A 16957-nucleotide genomic window follows, 5' to 3' on the forward strand; every position below is an offset into this window, starting at 1 on the left:
AATTATTGAGAGTTGAAGGCAAGCCACAGCATAGGACAGGATAACAGTGATGTCCAAGAAAGGACTTGTGCCCAGAGCACAGAAGGAATTCCTGTAGAACAGTAAGACAAATGATCCAGTCAGAAGTGGGCAGCCGCTCATCCAAGTATCCAGTGCTCAACCTCCAATGCCACAGTAACATCCTCTATGCACCAAATGACCAGAGCTGACCCAACACAGAGTACCATGGACAGGAACTGGTACAACTATTTCTGAAAACTGCTGACACCATCTACCAAAGCTAAATGCGTATGTTGTACCTACTGCCTAGAAATTCAACTCCTAGGGATCAACACAAAGAAAATGGTTTGCTTCAAACATTCAAAACAGAATTATTCATAACAAGAAAGAAAATGTGTTCACAATTCAAACACCTATCAATAACAGAATGAGTAAATTGTGTTATTTTTGTTATAGTCCCAGAGCTCAAACCCAGGGTCTTGTGAATGCTAACAAGTGTTCTGCCTCTGAGCTACCTCCCCGCCTGTGCATTATGGTCTTATAATGGGACATAATACACAAATGAAATGCATTAACATTAAAACACACACACACACACACACACACACACACACACACACACACAGTTGATGAGTACAAAAAGATAAAAAGTATATAGTTCTACTTCTACTAAGTTAAAAAATACACAAACCTAATTTATAACATTGAGTCCAGAGAGTGGCTATGAGTCGGGTGAAGGTGGGGATGAGACGGCCAGGAAGGGTGTGGGGACTGGCAATGGCTTCTGCAAAAGCCTAGAGTGTAATTGTGATTATTTATCAAACTGTGGATTTATAATTTATGTAATTTTCGGGATGTATGCTAACTTCAGTTAAAAACCCTATTTAGAACATTTAGAAGGAGGGAGGAGGAGGAAGACTTAAAAGCCTAACCAACCAAACTTAGCGCTCAGAAGTGTAAGGCTCCTGAGACGAGCAAACTGACACTATAGGAAACTGGTTATTTTTGGACTGGGATGTATGCATAGTTGGGTAGCTCTTTTATTTATGGAAGACAAGGCATAGTAATACCACCACACATTTATTTTCAATAACAATGACAGTAAGCCAGCCATTTTAGAGATGGGGAACCATACCAGCAACTATCAGTCAAGTCTTTACCAGGTATCTACTACATGTTAGGCAGTGGACTCAGGACCAAGTCCAAATCCTGTATGTGAGAGGGCTCAGACTGAAGGCCAGGGCTATCTGTTGGCACAGGCAGGGCTCGTACACATGATGGTGTAACGCTCAATCACATGGACAGGTTGTGCAGAACTGGAATGACAACACAGAAACCCAGCAACAGCAAAAATCAACTGCAGAAAACCTTCTAGCGGGTTAGAGAGAGCATGGGCTGCTCTTGCAGAGGACCTAGGTTTGGTTCCCAGCACTCACATGGTGGCTAACTACTGTCCATAACCCCAGTTCCAGGGGATCTGACTACTTCTTCTGGCCTCCACAGGCACTATATGCATGTGTGCTCCTACATACATGCAGGCAAAACACTCATACACGTAACATAAAAATAAATAAAAAAGGACGGGCATGGTGGCGCACACCTTTAATCCCAGCACTTGGGAGGCAGAGGCAGGTGGATCTCTGTGAGTTCAAGGCCAGCTTGGTCTACATATTGAGTTCTAGGACAGCTGGGGCTACAGGGAGACCCTGTCTCAAAAAGACCAAAAAAAATTAAAAAAAATAAAATAAAAAAATAAATAAATAAAAAAGAAAACCTCTTCTACAAGAGGCTGTTCAAACACACGACATGTCTCCTTCCGTGCACTTGTAGGAAGACCAGCTGAGTAGCAAGGCATTCTTGCTACATGACAAATTTGCCAAGTTTTTCTAAAAAGTACAAAAAAAAAAAAAGAGTAACTATCAGAAATGTACACAGGGTAGATGTTGTTAATAAGTCCAAACACTGACTATATATTTACCAGGTAATAAAATGGAATGAAGTGGATTATAAAACCAGTCAGAAAAAACCCACTGAAACCCTCAGATAAAACGAGAAGACACCAATAAGGCTATGCTTAGCCAGGCATGGTGTGAGTGCCTTTAACTCCAGTATCTGTGAGGCAGAGGCAGAGGCAGAGGCAGGGGCAGTCAGATCTTTGTGAGTTCCAGGCCAGTCATGGTGAGGCCGTCTCAAACAAACAAACAAACAACCCACACAAAAATATAACAAAGCAACAAAGAAGGCTAGGTATACCAGCTTAGCTAACAGCAAAGCTATGATAATGAAGACAAAGGCCTGGCGATGTGCTAGAACACATTCAACCACATACACAAGTTTTGAACCTCAAGTATTATAGTTAAAAAAGTCACTGGGCTGTTGTGTGAAGAGGCAAGAAGACCCTAGGACAATGCAGCCACTCCTTTAAGTCTGTGGCTATTTTAAGAACATAAAGCAACCCCAGGACACCAACAGCATCAACGTAAGTCTTTAAGCTGTCAGTCTAATCTACTTAGGTAGACATGAAACCCTTCTCCAGTCAGAAATCAGTCACAAATTTATCGTAACTATGGACAAGGACATAATTATGGATCTGTTATCCAAAATACTCAGAACTATTAGATTCTGGAATTTTTTGGATTTTGGAATATTTGCATATGTACAATGAGGTATCTTGGAGATGAGGCCCAAGACTAGACACAAAATTCATCTGTGTTTCATGTGTTCCTTATGCATGTAGCCTGAAGATATTTTATTCAGTACTTTTGAACATTCCTGTGTTCTGGCTGAGACTCATGTGGTTAGCTGTGGGATATTCTACCTGTAGCATTGTGTTATTTTGCAGCATTTTTTATTTTGTTCTGCTGGCATCACAACTCAGCCTTCGACATTCCAGATCAGTGCTCCAGTGAGCTACATTCCCAGCCTTGGATGCTTGGATGAGGGATACTGGACCTGTCTCTGAGACTGTATTTGTTCAGTTTATCCATAAGTCCTGGGATGGTCGAGAACATAGGCTGGGATCCTAGTAAAGCACTTGGAACCAAACATTTCGTCAATGTTTCTCTAGACCTGGAGGCTAGACTTGCCCCTATCATGAAGATTTTGGTATGGTGCACTGGGAAACTCAAGAATAATAAAGGCACTACAACTTAAAGGCAAAGCTTTCTCTCCCGTCAGGAAAACCTGTCTCTACCAGTTCCCCCAGGCAGTCCTCAGTGCAGATCACAAGTGACAGGTTCATCCCATCTACTACGCCTCATCTAGAGTGTACGGTGTTAAGTTACTAGCAATAATGAATGGCCCTCATTGTTTAGGAAATAAATCCTTCTTAGGGCTCTCAGTCTTGAAATGAAAACAGAGGTCTTAAAGCAAGATCAAAGCCTTCCAGAGTGGGAAGACTGACAACAGATGCCCTTAGATCTGCAGCAAAGCCCACTGGCCAGAAAATTAAGCACATATTCAATGAGAGAGAGAGAGAGAGAGAGAGAGAGAGAGAGAGAGAGAGAGAAGGAGAACAGGGAGAATGAATGATTTGAGCTAAAGTACTTTTTGTGGTGCAGTTGGTCAGGTTTTCATCTGTATCTCAGCTTCCTAACCTGGGTCATGACTCCAAACCTGGCTGTGGAGGCTGTGAAAACTTCAAAGAGTAAAGGGTTTCTGAACATGCAACAAACAAAAATTACTTCAGATGTGTAATGAGCCTGAGATGTTCTACAGCATTCGCCTGGCAGCCCGAGCCCTCCCTGCAGTCTTGGTTCTGACTCTGCGCTGAGTAGGCTGCTGCATCTGGCTGCAACTGAATGAAGAGCATTTTCCGCTCTTACAGAAACACAACTTTAATTACAGACAGACTTCGGCTGCACAGAATGGCACATACCTTCAGTACCAGCAGCAAAGATGCTGAGGCAGGTGGATCACTGACAATGAGGACATCCAAAGCTACACGGTGAGATACTGTCTCAAAAAACCACCCAATCACCCACAAGGACTCAGTATCTTTTTGGAGACAATGTCTCATGCAGCCCATGTTATCCTCAAAACTGACATGCAGCTGCAGGTGGCCCTTTAACTCCTGATCCACCTGCCTCTACTTTCCAGTGCTTGGGGCTACAGGCATGTGCTACCATACCTAGCTTATGTAGTGCTAAGGACTGACCACAGGACTTCATGTGTAGAGGCAAGCACTTGACCAACTGAGCTATATTTTGAGCCCCAAATTGTAATTTTTTTTTTTTACCACCAGTCCTTAGCATACAATTATCAAATTTGTGTATTTTTAGATTGCACTGTATAAGAATGTTCAATTTTAAAAACTGCTATTTGAAATGCTGACTAGAGTTTTGTTAAAAAAAAAAAAAATCATTCAATGTAGGACAGAATTTCTAATGGTTCCTGAAACACCTCTAAACATAATTCTGCCGTTTTGAAGTGAAATAGTACTCTCAGCTTTGACAATTACAAAATCAAAATACTGATAAATTCTGAAAAATGTTGAAAACACTCTAAGTCCTTCAGTATGAAATATTCAACCACGGTTTAATTCTTTATGTAAAAATAACTAGGTACATATATTTTACTGCATACAAATTTACTTTTGTTTTTTTGAGATAGGGTCTCCCTGTAGCCTGTAGCCAAGTTGACTTGGAACTCACTATGTAGACCAAGCTGGCCTCAATCTCAGAGATCTCTCATCACTACTCTGGGCTTCTTTTGCCTTTAATAAATGGTAAAATACACAAATACTAAATAATCAAAGTAAGATTACCAGTAAATGTTTCATTTGTAAACCTACTTCATACACCTATAAACCTGGAGTTGTGTAAAAAAATTTCAGATGAAAAGGGATCCTGAGCAGAAAAAGTTTAAGAATTCTTGATTTAGATTAACAGAGCAACTCTCTCACATTCATTTGTATAAAAGCCATAAAAGCTGGAAAAACGTAAAATAGAAAAAAAGCAAAAAACCAGCTTTGGAGAAAGGGTCAAAAGAACTCAGGCTATCGTACTGCAGACAGTCATTGACGAGCTTGGTCCTAGGATGGGTGGACGAGCTCCTTGAAAATGCCTGCCCCTCTATTACACGTAAGTTCATCCTCAGTAGGCAAAGTTCATCTAGTAATGATCATCGTTTATCAGTTGGTCCTGGCTGCGAACACCTAGGTTTTCTCCATGTACTAGAACTAGCTTTTGTGAAAACGCAAGTGGCAAAACTGTACCAAGTGACACAGTTCCAAACACAGCAGCTCAATTTTCAAAACAAATTCTTCCACAGGGAATCTTATTGCCTTTACATTTTAAGGATCTTTTGCTGGGACGTGAAAGTACCTAAGCACCTAACCATTACGTTACTGTAATATACTCCAAAGCACTAAAATTTGCTTTACTTTACACTCAAATGAAATGAAAATATAAAACTGACATATACTGATATCCCGATACTTCAACTACCCCCAACACTGATGATCCCAAAAGACTCGTGCTTAAAGTTCCTTGGCAAACTAAACAAACGAGTACAGGAAAGCATCCTAGCCTTTGGCCTGTGTTTCAACAACTGCTGTGCATTTTAAATCATGTCTAACATACTTCTTTATCATGAAATGTTTGAGTGCCCTGAATTCTCCAATCGTACTTACCTATACGGCTTATCTGAGCTATGGACTCGCCTGTGGTTTCTGACGCCAACATATGTGGTGCTTGTATACTCGCATACGTCACATCTGTACTGTTTCTGGGCTGAAGACTTGTTTCCTAGGGGTTTAGAGGAAGATTCGCTAAGATTCACATGGCAGCATTTCCATTCCATCATCAACGAATACTTACACTACACAGTATTATTTCTTCTTTTTTTGGTCTTTTTGAGACAGGGTCTCCCTATAGCCTCAGCTGGCCTGGAACTCACTCTGTAGACCAGGCTGGCCTTAAACTCACACTGCCTCCCAAGAGGCTGGGATAAAAGCCTTGTGCCACCATGCTCCATTTAAAAAAAAAATTTCTTTAAAATATTTTATTTTTATTATGTGTTATGAGTGTACTGCCTACTTGTGTGTTAAGTGCACTGATGTGCAGTGCCTGTGGAGATCAGAAGAGGGCATCAAATACCCTGGAGCTGCAGTTAAGAGATGGTTGTTAGCTGCCATGTGGGTGCTGGGAACTGAACCTGGGTACTCTGCAAGAGCAGCTAGTGCTCTTAACAGCAGAGTCACTTTTCCGGCCCTGTATTATTTCTTTTTAAAATGATTTATTTTATATGTGTGCTTGCCTACATGTATGTCAAGGTACTGTTTATGTGCCTGTAGCCTGAGGAAGCTAGAAGAGGGTGTTGGAACCCAGGTCCTCTGTAAGAGCAGCCAGCATTCTTAAGCACTGAGCCATCTTTCCAGCTCTTATAGTATTATATTAATATTTTAATGAAAGGTTTCTCATGGTTTAAGTCTAACAAGTTTGAAGCAGCTTCCTAGATTCTCTGGCAACTTTAGCACTGGCAGGTTGGGCTGGTTTCTGTGTAACCTTGTTTGAAGCTCTATAGTATCATGAACTTGCTTCCACCTGCCATGAAGTGTAGCAGCTATATTAACCAGATACGTGCTGATTTGAAAGGTGTTAGTCTAATCAATAATGGTTATATTGTCTTAGAGAAACAACTTATTTGTTAACAAGCTGAAATTTAATACTATAATCAAGTATTTTACAGTGTGGCCATGAAGGATACCTAGCAAGCCAAATACAAAAAGTCCAATGTTTCCACCCTATGGGTAGATTGGTTCACAATTAAATGCAAGCTATCAGTTAAACACAGAAGGAAAAGTAACTGCAAATTATGTATGTTGTGTTCTCTATCTCAGTACAATCCTGTCTAGTAAGTTGACAGGTTTCAGGGACAAAGGCTGTGAATATGCAATTCCCTCAAATGCAGGAAACATGGAGCCGGTGGAAACAGGCCACACACTGCTAACTCAGTCTGTAAAACAGGTTGAGTAGTTCACCTACAATACAAACAGAAGGATGTGACCATAAGAAACGATCTCCTCGGGGCTGGAGAGATGGCTCAGCGGTTAAGAGCACTGACTGCCCCTGCAGAGGACCTGGGTTTGATTCCCAGCACCCACATGGTGGCTATGAACCATCCTTAACTCCAGTTCCAGGGGACCCGACGCCATCTTCTGACCTCCACAGCATTGCACGACATGGGTGCACTCACATACATGCAAGCAATACACTTGTACACATAAAATAAAAATAGTAAAGTATTAAAAAAAAACAAAAAAACGGTCTCCCGCTTTAAAAAAGACGCCCCATGCTTTAAGTACTCTTCTGTCAGCAGAAAGGCCACAGGGCAGCTCCAGCTTAACTGCTTCACAAAGCAGGTATGCATGGAAGCTCAGAACAGGCAGTACGGAAGAGAGCTGCGGCCCCAGCAGAAAGCAGAAAGCAAGCCGAGAAGAGGAGTGCAAAGCATGGCTAAAATACGCGCCACAGAAGAAAACCCACGCTGCGGCAACAAAGAAAATCCTTCAGTTAAATTTAAGCTTTCTAAAATTGAAATTTTCTTTGGCTAATAACTACTGCCAGGCAGAACAAAATGTCCTAATTTCCTGGTATAAATCTTTAACATTAATACACACACTAATCATAATTACAATCTAAGTATTGCTCTTAATTGGTAGGTTAAAAACTTGGACTTGATTATAAATGGCACTGTTCCAAATATAGTTTTAAAAAAACTTGAAAAAATGAAGTGTGAAATATTGGATAATGGTTTTGTGTGAGAAATATTACAGATCAATGACAACTAATAAAACTGACAGATGGAAAAGCCTAATATAGCACAGAATGAGAGCTTGTGCTACTTCAAGCAAATGTTTCCAACCGAAAGAAGGTTGGATTTAAAGTTCAGCAACTTGGGCCTAGTTTTTGCTCTGCTGCTTACTACTGGTATGAGCCCAGCAAGCCATTTTACCTCTTGAGGCCTCAGTGATCCGGTCCACACGATGGAAGTGAAGAGGTCCTCAAGGCGCAGTTTGGTGAGCCCTGTGCTTTTCCTTCCTGTCTGGGCACAATCTCTGCCTGTTACTGAACTGTGCATTCTCCGCCTGCTTTGTTTACACTGAATCCCCAGGGCAGGGCAGATTATAGGCTTCTAAGAAAGGACAATTTAATTAAACGTCACCAAGAAACACCATGAAGGGCACTGCCAGGGCTTCAGCTCCCTGGGGCTCCTCTTAGTAGTACCTGTGGCGTTTGCTGACATACCCATTAGTTCAGTTCTGACTCGTTCTCTGGGCTGGGGTCTCTAAGGGCGCTGATACCCTTCCATGTACTCTCACGCAAAGGGCCCAGCTCAGAACAGGCAGGCCATGCTTCTGGCTGAGGGAATGTGTGAAGGACAAGAACATCAGGCCTGTGTTGAAAGCATGCCTGAAGGTATCCGAGCTAAAACAGTGGGTACACACTGGGCATGGCACAGTTATACATCTCCCATCTTGTTTTAATAAGTTTACTAGGTAGTTAGGGAATTTTAACAAAGCATTAATTATTTTTACCTTCTTTGTGAGTTTAACATTTGTTCACTGGCCTGTCAACCATACTTCTAAATACTGAATCCTGAATTAGTAATGTACCTATGCAGGTCTAAGTATGCAGGAAGAGATCAACTATGTAACTGATACACCTCTATGACAAAACAGCAAATGCAGCCAAGTAGGGTAAAAACAGCAAGGGCTAGGGTGACGCTTATTTGAAGAGTGCTGGCTTAGCAAGCACGAAGCTCTGGATTCCTATCCCCAGCACTGCCACCCCCCAAAAAACAACAAAAAAGGACACCAAAGCAACCAAACAAAACCAAATCATGATACATAATTTTAAATTTACCCATTTTTAACCCTAAGAGCAAGGCAAGAGTAGAATTCACAAAGATGTGCAAAATAGAATGAAGGGCTAATATTATAGTGTTCGGAATGGTTAATTTGAGCTGACATTTTAACCTCTTTTTAAAAAAAAATTTTTATTATCTTTATTTTATGTGTATGAGTGTATTGCCTGCACGTATGTGAGTGCACCCATGTTGTGCAATGCCGCGGAGTCAGAAGACGGCATCAGATCCCCTGAAACTGGAGCTACAGATGATTGTTAACTACCATGGGGATGCTGGGCATCGAACCCAGGTCCTCTGTAAGCAGTCAGTGTGCTCTTAACCGCTGAGCCATCTCTCCAGCCCCCATTTTAACCTCTTAACTAAACTCAGTAACCAATGTGGGCAGCGAGTGTTAAAGCTTTTGCTTCTATAAGACAGTGCTGGAGAAGACCGAGTCTAGCGCTGGTGTTAACCGTAGGCGGTGTACCAGCAGCATGCGCTTTATTCCTTCATTACGATTTATGGTCCAATCATTTCTAATGTTTAATGTTTCCTTTAAAAGGGGTATGGAGACATAATGAATTAAAATAAAAAGAGGCATTTAGGGCTATTTTGCAGAAAGGAAACAAAACTGCTGTAGCTCAGCCATCTATCGCAGAAGCAGATGCCATGTCATAAACTCTTTGCTTTGGATAGTTTTATGGGGATGACATCTGTTTGACAAGGAATCTTGGTGCTACAGTGGTGTCAAAATCAGTTCTTTCAGAATCATTCTAGAATCAGTTATGCTTTCTGGGGTATAATTTAATGAAACATTATGGTAAAACATTTCACTCTGCAGTTGTTCCTAACTTTAATTCTTAGGAAATCTTAAAAGGAAAGTCACCCCAGTATGTTTTATTTCCCATAAAAACTATGTACCACACTGAAGACATTTAAAAGTATATCAATTTAAGTGAACTGATGCAAGGAAACACAGCTTATTACACTTTATTCTCAATTCTCTGGATGTGGCATCCGCCTTTTCATGGAACTCTAATTAAATCTTTTGATTCTAATATTCTTATTACCAGCCACTCGGCTGACTAGTACCTAACTAGTACATAAAAAGATCTTCTGTCTGTTTTTAGATAATGCGGATGAAATCTGGTAGTCATGCTTGGAGAAGAATCAGACCACAGCAGGGGGCCTCAGCTAACGTTTGAGGTGGGGGCCTGCCATCTGCACCGGCTTTGCACTCTGCGGGTCACTTGCATGTGGGAGAAGGAGGAGGCTTGCTTTCTATGCTGCTGCTTTTCTGGCTTGCTGGCACATCTCCTTCCAAAGGACCCTACTGGAGCCTGGCTCTCAAAGACTCCCAGAGATTTTTGTTGTAAAACCTTCTTGCCCAGTTGAAGCTTAGTCCTTATTACCCAGGACCTAGCAGTCATTTATCCCAGTTAGTTCTTGGAATTTCCTTAGGAATAAAGGGAAGATTTACTCACATCCACAGTATCAAAACAGAGACTATATGCATCAGTCCTGGCAATAACATGCATGCCTGTGAATGGCATTTTCATGCTGGAGCATGTCAGTATGGCCTGTATCTAACAATGCACAAGTGAGGAATATGATGACAGACTGTTAGACGCATTTATGAAAACGTCACAGTGCAACCGCTATTCTGCAATTGATAGGTCCAAATAGAAAATCACGGATACCTTCCTGAACACACTTTCCATCAGCTGCATCGCCGGAAAGTCTTGGCTCACTGGAAGCTACTGCCATGGTGTCTGGAAGGCTGTGCTGCTCTCGCTCATGATTCCTCAGCTGACTCTTCAAGAAAAGGCAAGAAAATATGTACATAACTTTCAGCGAGTCTATCTGCTGGAGGACTAGGAGGCTAGGAAAGAGGCTGGTTGCTTTCATGACCTTAGATGTGGAACCAATTACCAATAAAATCAAATCTACTAAAAAATCTTTTGGCACATTTGAATTTACAGAAATATACTAATCCCGGGTGCAGTGGTGTGCACCTTTAATCCCGCCCCCTGGGAAACAGAGGCAGGTGGAGCTTTGTGAGATCGAGGCCACCCTGGTTGACACTGACTTCCACGTGGGCTGTGACTAGGGAGACCCTGTCAAAAACCAATAAAAGACCAATCAAAAAAAAAAAAAGAAATATACGAGGATAATCATGATCCTCAAAACGCAGTTTTTAAGCCCAGCATGGTGGCGCACACCTTTGATCTTGCACTCTGGAGGGAGAGGCAGAAACAAATAACAACCAAAAACAAAGCAGTTTCTCTTTTCATGTTCTCTGAAAGGAAGTCTTGCTTTGTGAGGAGTTGTCGACGCACAGCACTGGCAGGCTTTCCACTCCCTGGCAGGCCAAAGACCAGAGGGTTAAGAGTAAGTAGACATCGAGTAAGTTACAAGAGTAAGTTTGCATCGAAAATAATGCAATCAGCAGCCACTGGCCTTCCTACTGACTTTTGCTTTTTGACCTCAGCTAGATGTGTCAGAGGAAAAAACTTCACCACAAGTCAGAGTACAGTGGCAGCAAAAGCAACTCCTGGAGACTTCCAGAATGTGCTCTCCTGGCCTGTTTGGATGTGTTACTTGGAATTTCATGAGGGTGATGGGGTACTAGTGAACCTTGGACAAGCTGGCCTCGATCATGGACCTGCCTGCTGAGTGCTGGAATTAAGGCAAAGGCATACACCACCGCGCCTAGCCTTTCTTTTCTCTCTTGAGACAGGGTCTCACAGGGTAACCCTGGCTGGCCTAGAACTCATTATGTAGAACAGGGCAGCCTTGAGCTCACAGAGATCCTCCCTCCTCTGCCTCCTGAGTGATGGGAATAAAGGTACGTGCTAATAATACACCTGGCAGAAGCATTTTTTGTTCTTGTTTTTTTTTTTTTTTTTTCCATCGCCAACTGGACCTCAACTGTAGGTAACCTATGAGACAAAGTCGACACCCCAGTTGGTTAATTAAGATTCATTTTCAGCACATGTTCAATCACTTGGCAGGCTGAAGGAGCTCCAAATCGATCCAAGGACAGTGAGTTTCCTTTACAAAAAGATAAATAACATTTTATACCAGCCACTGAGTCAACACATAAGATGAAAATCAGTCTGGACAAGTCATCAAAGTCCACTAAATAGCCAGGCATGATGGCACAGCCCTATAATTGCAGCAGACGAGAGGGAGTCAAGAGGTCTACATGCTCAAGGCCAGCCTGGACCACAAAGCAAGACTTTCATAAAACCAAAGACTGGGGATGTGGCTTAGAGGTAGAGCACTCGCCTAGCATGTGTAAGGTCCTAGGGTTGATTCCCAGCAAAATTCCTTAAACTGTCCACTAACGGCATATGTGGCTTTATTTCTACTGTGCTACCTCCCAAGAAGTCACAGAGCCCACTTCCTCTCTGCAACGGCACTTAGCCTCTTTACATCGGCACCTGCCCTGACTGTAGAAATACTCATTTTTGTGTTGCTATAGTTACTGTGCATGTCAGTCTACTCTTCCTTTCTAAGTGAACATCAACACTTTAAAAACATACACACATGAAAACAGGAAAGCTGTAGATACTGAGGCTACAGGAGGGAGGCAGCAGACAGGGGACTTGAGCCGCAATTCTGAAGGCTCAGTGCTATCTTTGATAAGAGTCTTCTGGGCTCCCTTGGGCAAATTACCAAATTTTCCTGATCTATAAAACGAGGTGGCTGGACTACATCCATAATGCTCCCTTCTCACTGCAAAGCTCTCAAGTCCTCAACAATCTTTGCACACCACCGCTTACCTTGTAATGGAAAGACTCTTCGCACTGCTTACACTGGTAGATCCTGGTTTTACAGTGGTTGATCATGTGGCTCTCCAAGTCTTTGCTGTTGTCCGCTATGTGCTCACAGATGGGACACTGGTAAGGCTGCCTCTGCCTATGGACTCGCAGGTGCTGTTTGATGTAGCCCTTGTTCCCACTTGTGTAGTGGCACAGGCGGCATCGGTAGGGCCGCTCGGTGTCCGGGATGTACTCCACCACATTGGTTCCCAACAAACTTGCGTCACTACCGGGCTGGCACTGGGCGTTGTCCTGTAGCTCTTTCAAAATGTCATCATCTGAGGCATTTTGGTCTGTCCTTTCTCTCAGTTTTTCTATTACGGTGAGCAGGGACATGCTGATGCCTGTCTTAACATGCCCCTCTGACAATTCCTGCCTGCCCTCTGGTAGTGCCACCAAGGCGGAGCTGCTTTGGTTAAAACTCGCCAACGCATCCGAAGAGTTTTTAAGTGGTGACATGATTTTTTTTGAATATGCTGCCAACGGGCCACTTACCTGCCTTTGTCCAGTGTCTGGATCTAAAAGGTTTATGTCCCCATAGTGGCCAAGGCTGGCTCTTGTTAGTTCAGCAGCTCTTATAGGCATGGTGACAAGGGCTTCTGCGGCTAAGGAGTGCAACCTGAGAGACTCGGAATCAGTCCTTCTCCGTCCTGGAGGGGCGTTCTCATCAGTAGCCAGGCCTTTACCTAGGTCACCATCTGCCTTCTCTGCACTGCTCCAGCCTATGATCAACCCCCCGATATCAACAGTACATTTATCAGCACGATAGATGTCACCAGCTCCCCCACACCCAGTCGGAGCTGTGGCTGGGTTCAGGCTCTTCCCCTCTTCAACTTCGGCGTTCATGAGGAAATGTTTTGGTGAAAGAGCTTCTTCAGCACTCGGCAAACGTTCCACTATGACATTAACGTGACCTTTTTTATTTGGGCTGCTGCTAATGATTTTCTGTGCTGATGAGAGCAGGCTATCAGCAAACAGATTCTCCTCAGAATCGGACATCACCTCCAGCATTTCTTCCTCCTTAGGGTCAAGGGTAACTGACTGGCTTAGGTGCACTCCCTCCTCCGTGCTCTGTTCTAAAGGAGATGAGGAGAGAGGCTCCGAGCTGCAGATCTGAACTTGCACCGATGGCCCATTGTGGATGCTCAGTTCACTGTCTCCAATAGCAATGACTACAGCATCGACCCCGCCAGGTGCAGCAGACACAGGAGAGTCCAGCAAGCCCAGGGGCTCGTTTTCATTTTCAAAGATTGGATAGGAGCAATTGACCTCCCCTGCATGTTTCCAGGCATGTGTTTTCAACATTCTCTGTTGACCACAAGTATAACTACAGAACAAGCACCGATACATGCCATACTGTTCATACGCATACCACTTCCTCCTGCCCACCTCTGCCACAGACGCACTCTGGATGGAAAGAGTCTGTGGACTGCCCACGCTTCCTGCGATGTCCGCCGTGGCTTCACTCTTTCCTTCTGTGGCCCTCTGACCCGAGGAGCCCGGCAGGCTGCTGCCCTGCTGGGACTGAGCGTGGCCGCTGGCACTGTTCTCATGTTCACTTACCACATGAGCTTCAAGCTCCTCCTGGCTTCTGGAGGTAATGTGGCACTCAGAGCACATTAGTATCACCTCGTTCTGCTGACCATGCTGTTTGATATGGTCTCTCAACACTGAAAACGACGACGACAGAAACTTACACAGGCTACACTGGTAGGACATAGTTTTCCCATCATTCGTGACAAGAGAGCCAGGAGAACTTGTGAATGACATCTCAGCCTTCCTAATCTCAGCAGCAGGGGACTGGGCCACTTTAGCTGGAACCTCGCCAAGTTCAGGCGTTTCAACAGAGTGAGGTGTCACACTGGGACGCGAGCGCTTTTTCCCGATCAGAAGACATTTCTGTGACTTGTCATGCTCCACTATCTTGCTTAACTTCTGAATAACGTGGATCAATGGGTCTGCTTTGGCTTTTCTTTGCTCATCAATTTCTAATGAAGGACTGATGACTCCTTCGGCAGCTAACACAGCTTCCTGTTCCCCAATATCCGGCACCAACATGGGAACACTGTTGCTTTCTTCCATATCTAGAAAGGATAGTGCACAACAGAGAGGAACAACGGGTTACGGCATGACCTCAGGCACGCGGTCAGAAAATGAAGGCCATCTTTAGTGCCTCATTTAAAGATTCCTAAATTGGGAGCTCTGAGGCAACACACCACATTATCCCCATGACAGACTGAACCAGCTCAGAGCTCCACTCTGGCACGCATTATTCATTAAGGCTGAGGTGGGGACCTCCATGCTGTCTATTCATTTCCTCAGGAATGATTTTAATAACCTGTATTCTCATCCCCACTGTCTTTGCCCCTAACATCTTGGGGGGCCCAATCAGTACACATCTTCTGCAATGCCAGAACCAGCAGAGGCCCCAATTCATTGTTTAAAGTGGCAGCCATCTGCAGGTTTGGGGGACGACTTCAAGTCACTGTGAAGCAGCTCTCTCTAGCGCCAACACCATCTGATACAACGCTTGAGAAACTATTTCTCACACCAAATTTTAACTGCAGATTATTAAAACCACACTTCTCAAAACTCTGAATTCATGACAATATAATCACGTACTCTAAAGAATACAGAATTTTGAGGAGTACTATGCAAATGAAACAAACAGAAGCAAGGATCTGCTTCCTTCTTTTACTTCCTTTGATTTGTCCACACGATAAACCACAAAGCATGCTGCGGTTTACTCCTGGAGGCTGTATTAGTGGTTACAGCCACATATGACTTCTTCTTGAGAAGGAGTGAACACTAACACTCCTTTGTGCTTCAGGTCCACAAGTGAACAGAGGCCTCGAAGGGGTCACCTGTGGGCTATGGGAGTGCACCAGGGCTGGGTGTCCGGGTATGGATCAGCCTCCCGTAGGCCTCTGACTCTTTACATTCCTGCCAACACTTGCACTTCAAACATGTTCTTTGGCTTAAAGTGAGATTATTTTGTTGATTTGGATCAAATCTTTAAGTTTAGGCTTTTTTCCAGCAACAAGTTTTGTTTTTCCACATTTTAGGTGCATTCTGGAACCTTACAACATTCAATAAATGCCAGCAAAATTGTCAGCAGCACGAGCTACAGACCAAGGAACGTGTATTTTTCTTAAACTCTGGTCTGGGCTTTGTGCTCTTCCCATACCAGGGAGAAGGGCATTCAGCCCCCAGCCAGGATTGCACCCAGCTCACCTAGCAGTGTCTACTTGGCTGCCCTGGGACAATGTGGCTTTTCTTTTCTACCCTACTCCTTCCTCCACATGAGTTTTCTCTATCTGTATCAGGCAAAACCACAAACCCTAGTCTTCTGTCTCAGATCAGCTTGTTTTCCTTGCAGAGACAGCCTGTAATTGCCTGCCTCAAGGCAGGGCGCACACTCCCCAGCCACATCAGTGCAGGCACTCTTGTTTCTCATGACCTCTCAGAAGAGCTCTTTTTGTCTTTCTTGGAACAGGTTTACACTAACCCTGAAGTGGCTATCTACCTTTTCACTAGCTTAATATTCTACAGATTTCTGCCTCTCAGGAGGCTAGCCTGGTCTACATAGTGGGTTCCAGGCCAGCTGGGGTTACACAGAGACCTTGCCTCAAAAGACAAAGAAATAAACATAAAAAGACTTTACAGTTTTGTGACTAGTGAGATGGCTCAGCAGTTAAGATGGATTTTAGCTTGCAGAGGACCAAGTTTGGATCTTAGCTCCCAGCTAACGACTGCCTTATGTAACTCTAGCTCAAGGGGATCCAAAACTCTCTTCTAGTCTCTAGGCACCCATACACATGGCAGACACTCACATAAACACATAAGATGGCTCAGAGGGTGGTTGCTGCATGCATGAGGGTCTGGGTTTGGGTCACTAGCATCCACGTAAAAGCCAGGAACCGGATACAGAGGTACATATCTGTAACCCTGGTGCTAGGGGTGGTGGTGGTGGTGAGACAGGTGAATCTTAGAGGCTGTTTGGCTAGCAGAAATGATGAGTTAGAGGCTCACTGACAACCCATTTCAAAAAATGAGACGGGGGCTAACAGATGGCTCAGCGGTTAAGAACATTGGCTGTTCTTGCAGAAGACTCGGGTTGAATCCCAGCACCCACATGGTAGCTAACAACTGTATGTAACTCCAGTCCCAGGGGATCTGACAACCTCTTCTGACCTCCACAGACATTGCACGACATGGGTGCACTTACATACATGCAGGCAATACACGCATATACATAAAATAAAAATAATAAAATAAAA

General features: G+C 43.7%; 1 protein-coding gene across 1 annotated transcript in view; it reads right to left on the reverse strand.

The window, feature by feature from the left end:
* Znf507 (zinc finger protein 507) overlaps positions 1–16957 on the reverse strand; it is a 39479-nt gene that overhangs the window by 16966 nt on the left and 5556 nt on the right. The window contains exons 3-5 of the mRNA XM_008842076.3: positions 12639–14761; positions 10551–10665; positions 5633–5747 (exon numbers count right to left, since the gene is read on the reverse strand). Of these exons, the coding sequence (XP_008840298.1) occupies positions 5633–5747; positions 10551–10665; positions 12639–14759 (2351 nt within the window). The 5' untranslated portion in view covers positions 14760–14761. The remainder of the gene's footprint in view (positions 1–5632; positions 5748–10550; positions 10666–12638; positions 14762–16957) is intronic.

Source organism: Nannospalax galili, unplaced genomic scaffold (assembly GCF_000622305.1).
Source record: "Nannospalax galili isolate Female #2095 unplaced genomic scaffold, S.galili_v1.0 scaffold931, whole genome shotgun sequence".
Lineage (NCBI taxonomy): Eukaryota > Metazoa > Chordata > Mammalia > Rodentia > Spalacidae > Nannospalax > Nannospalax galili.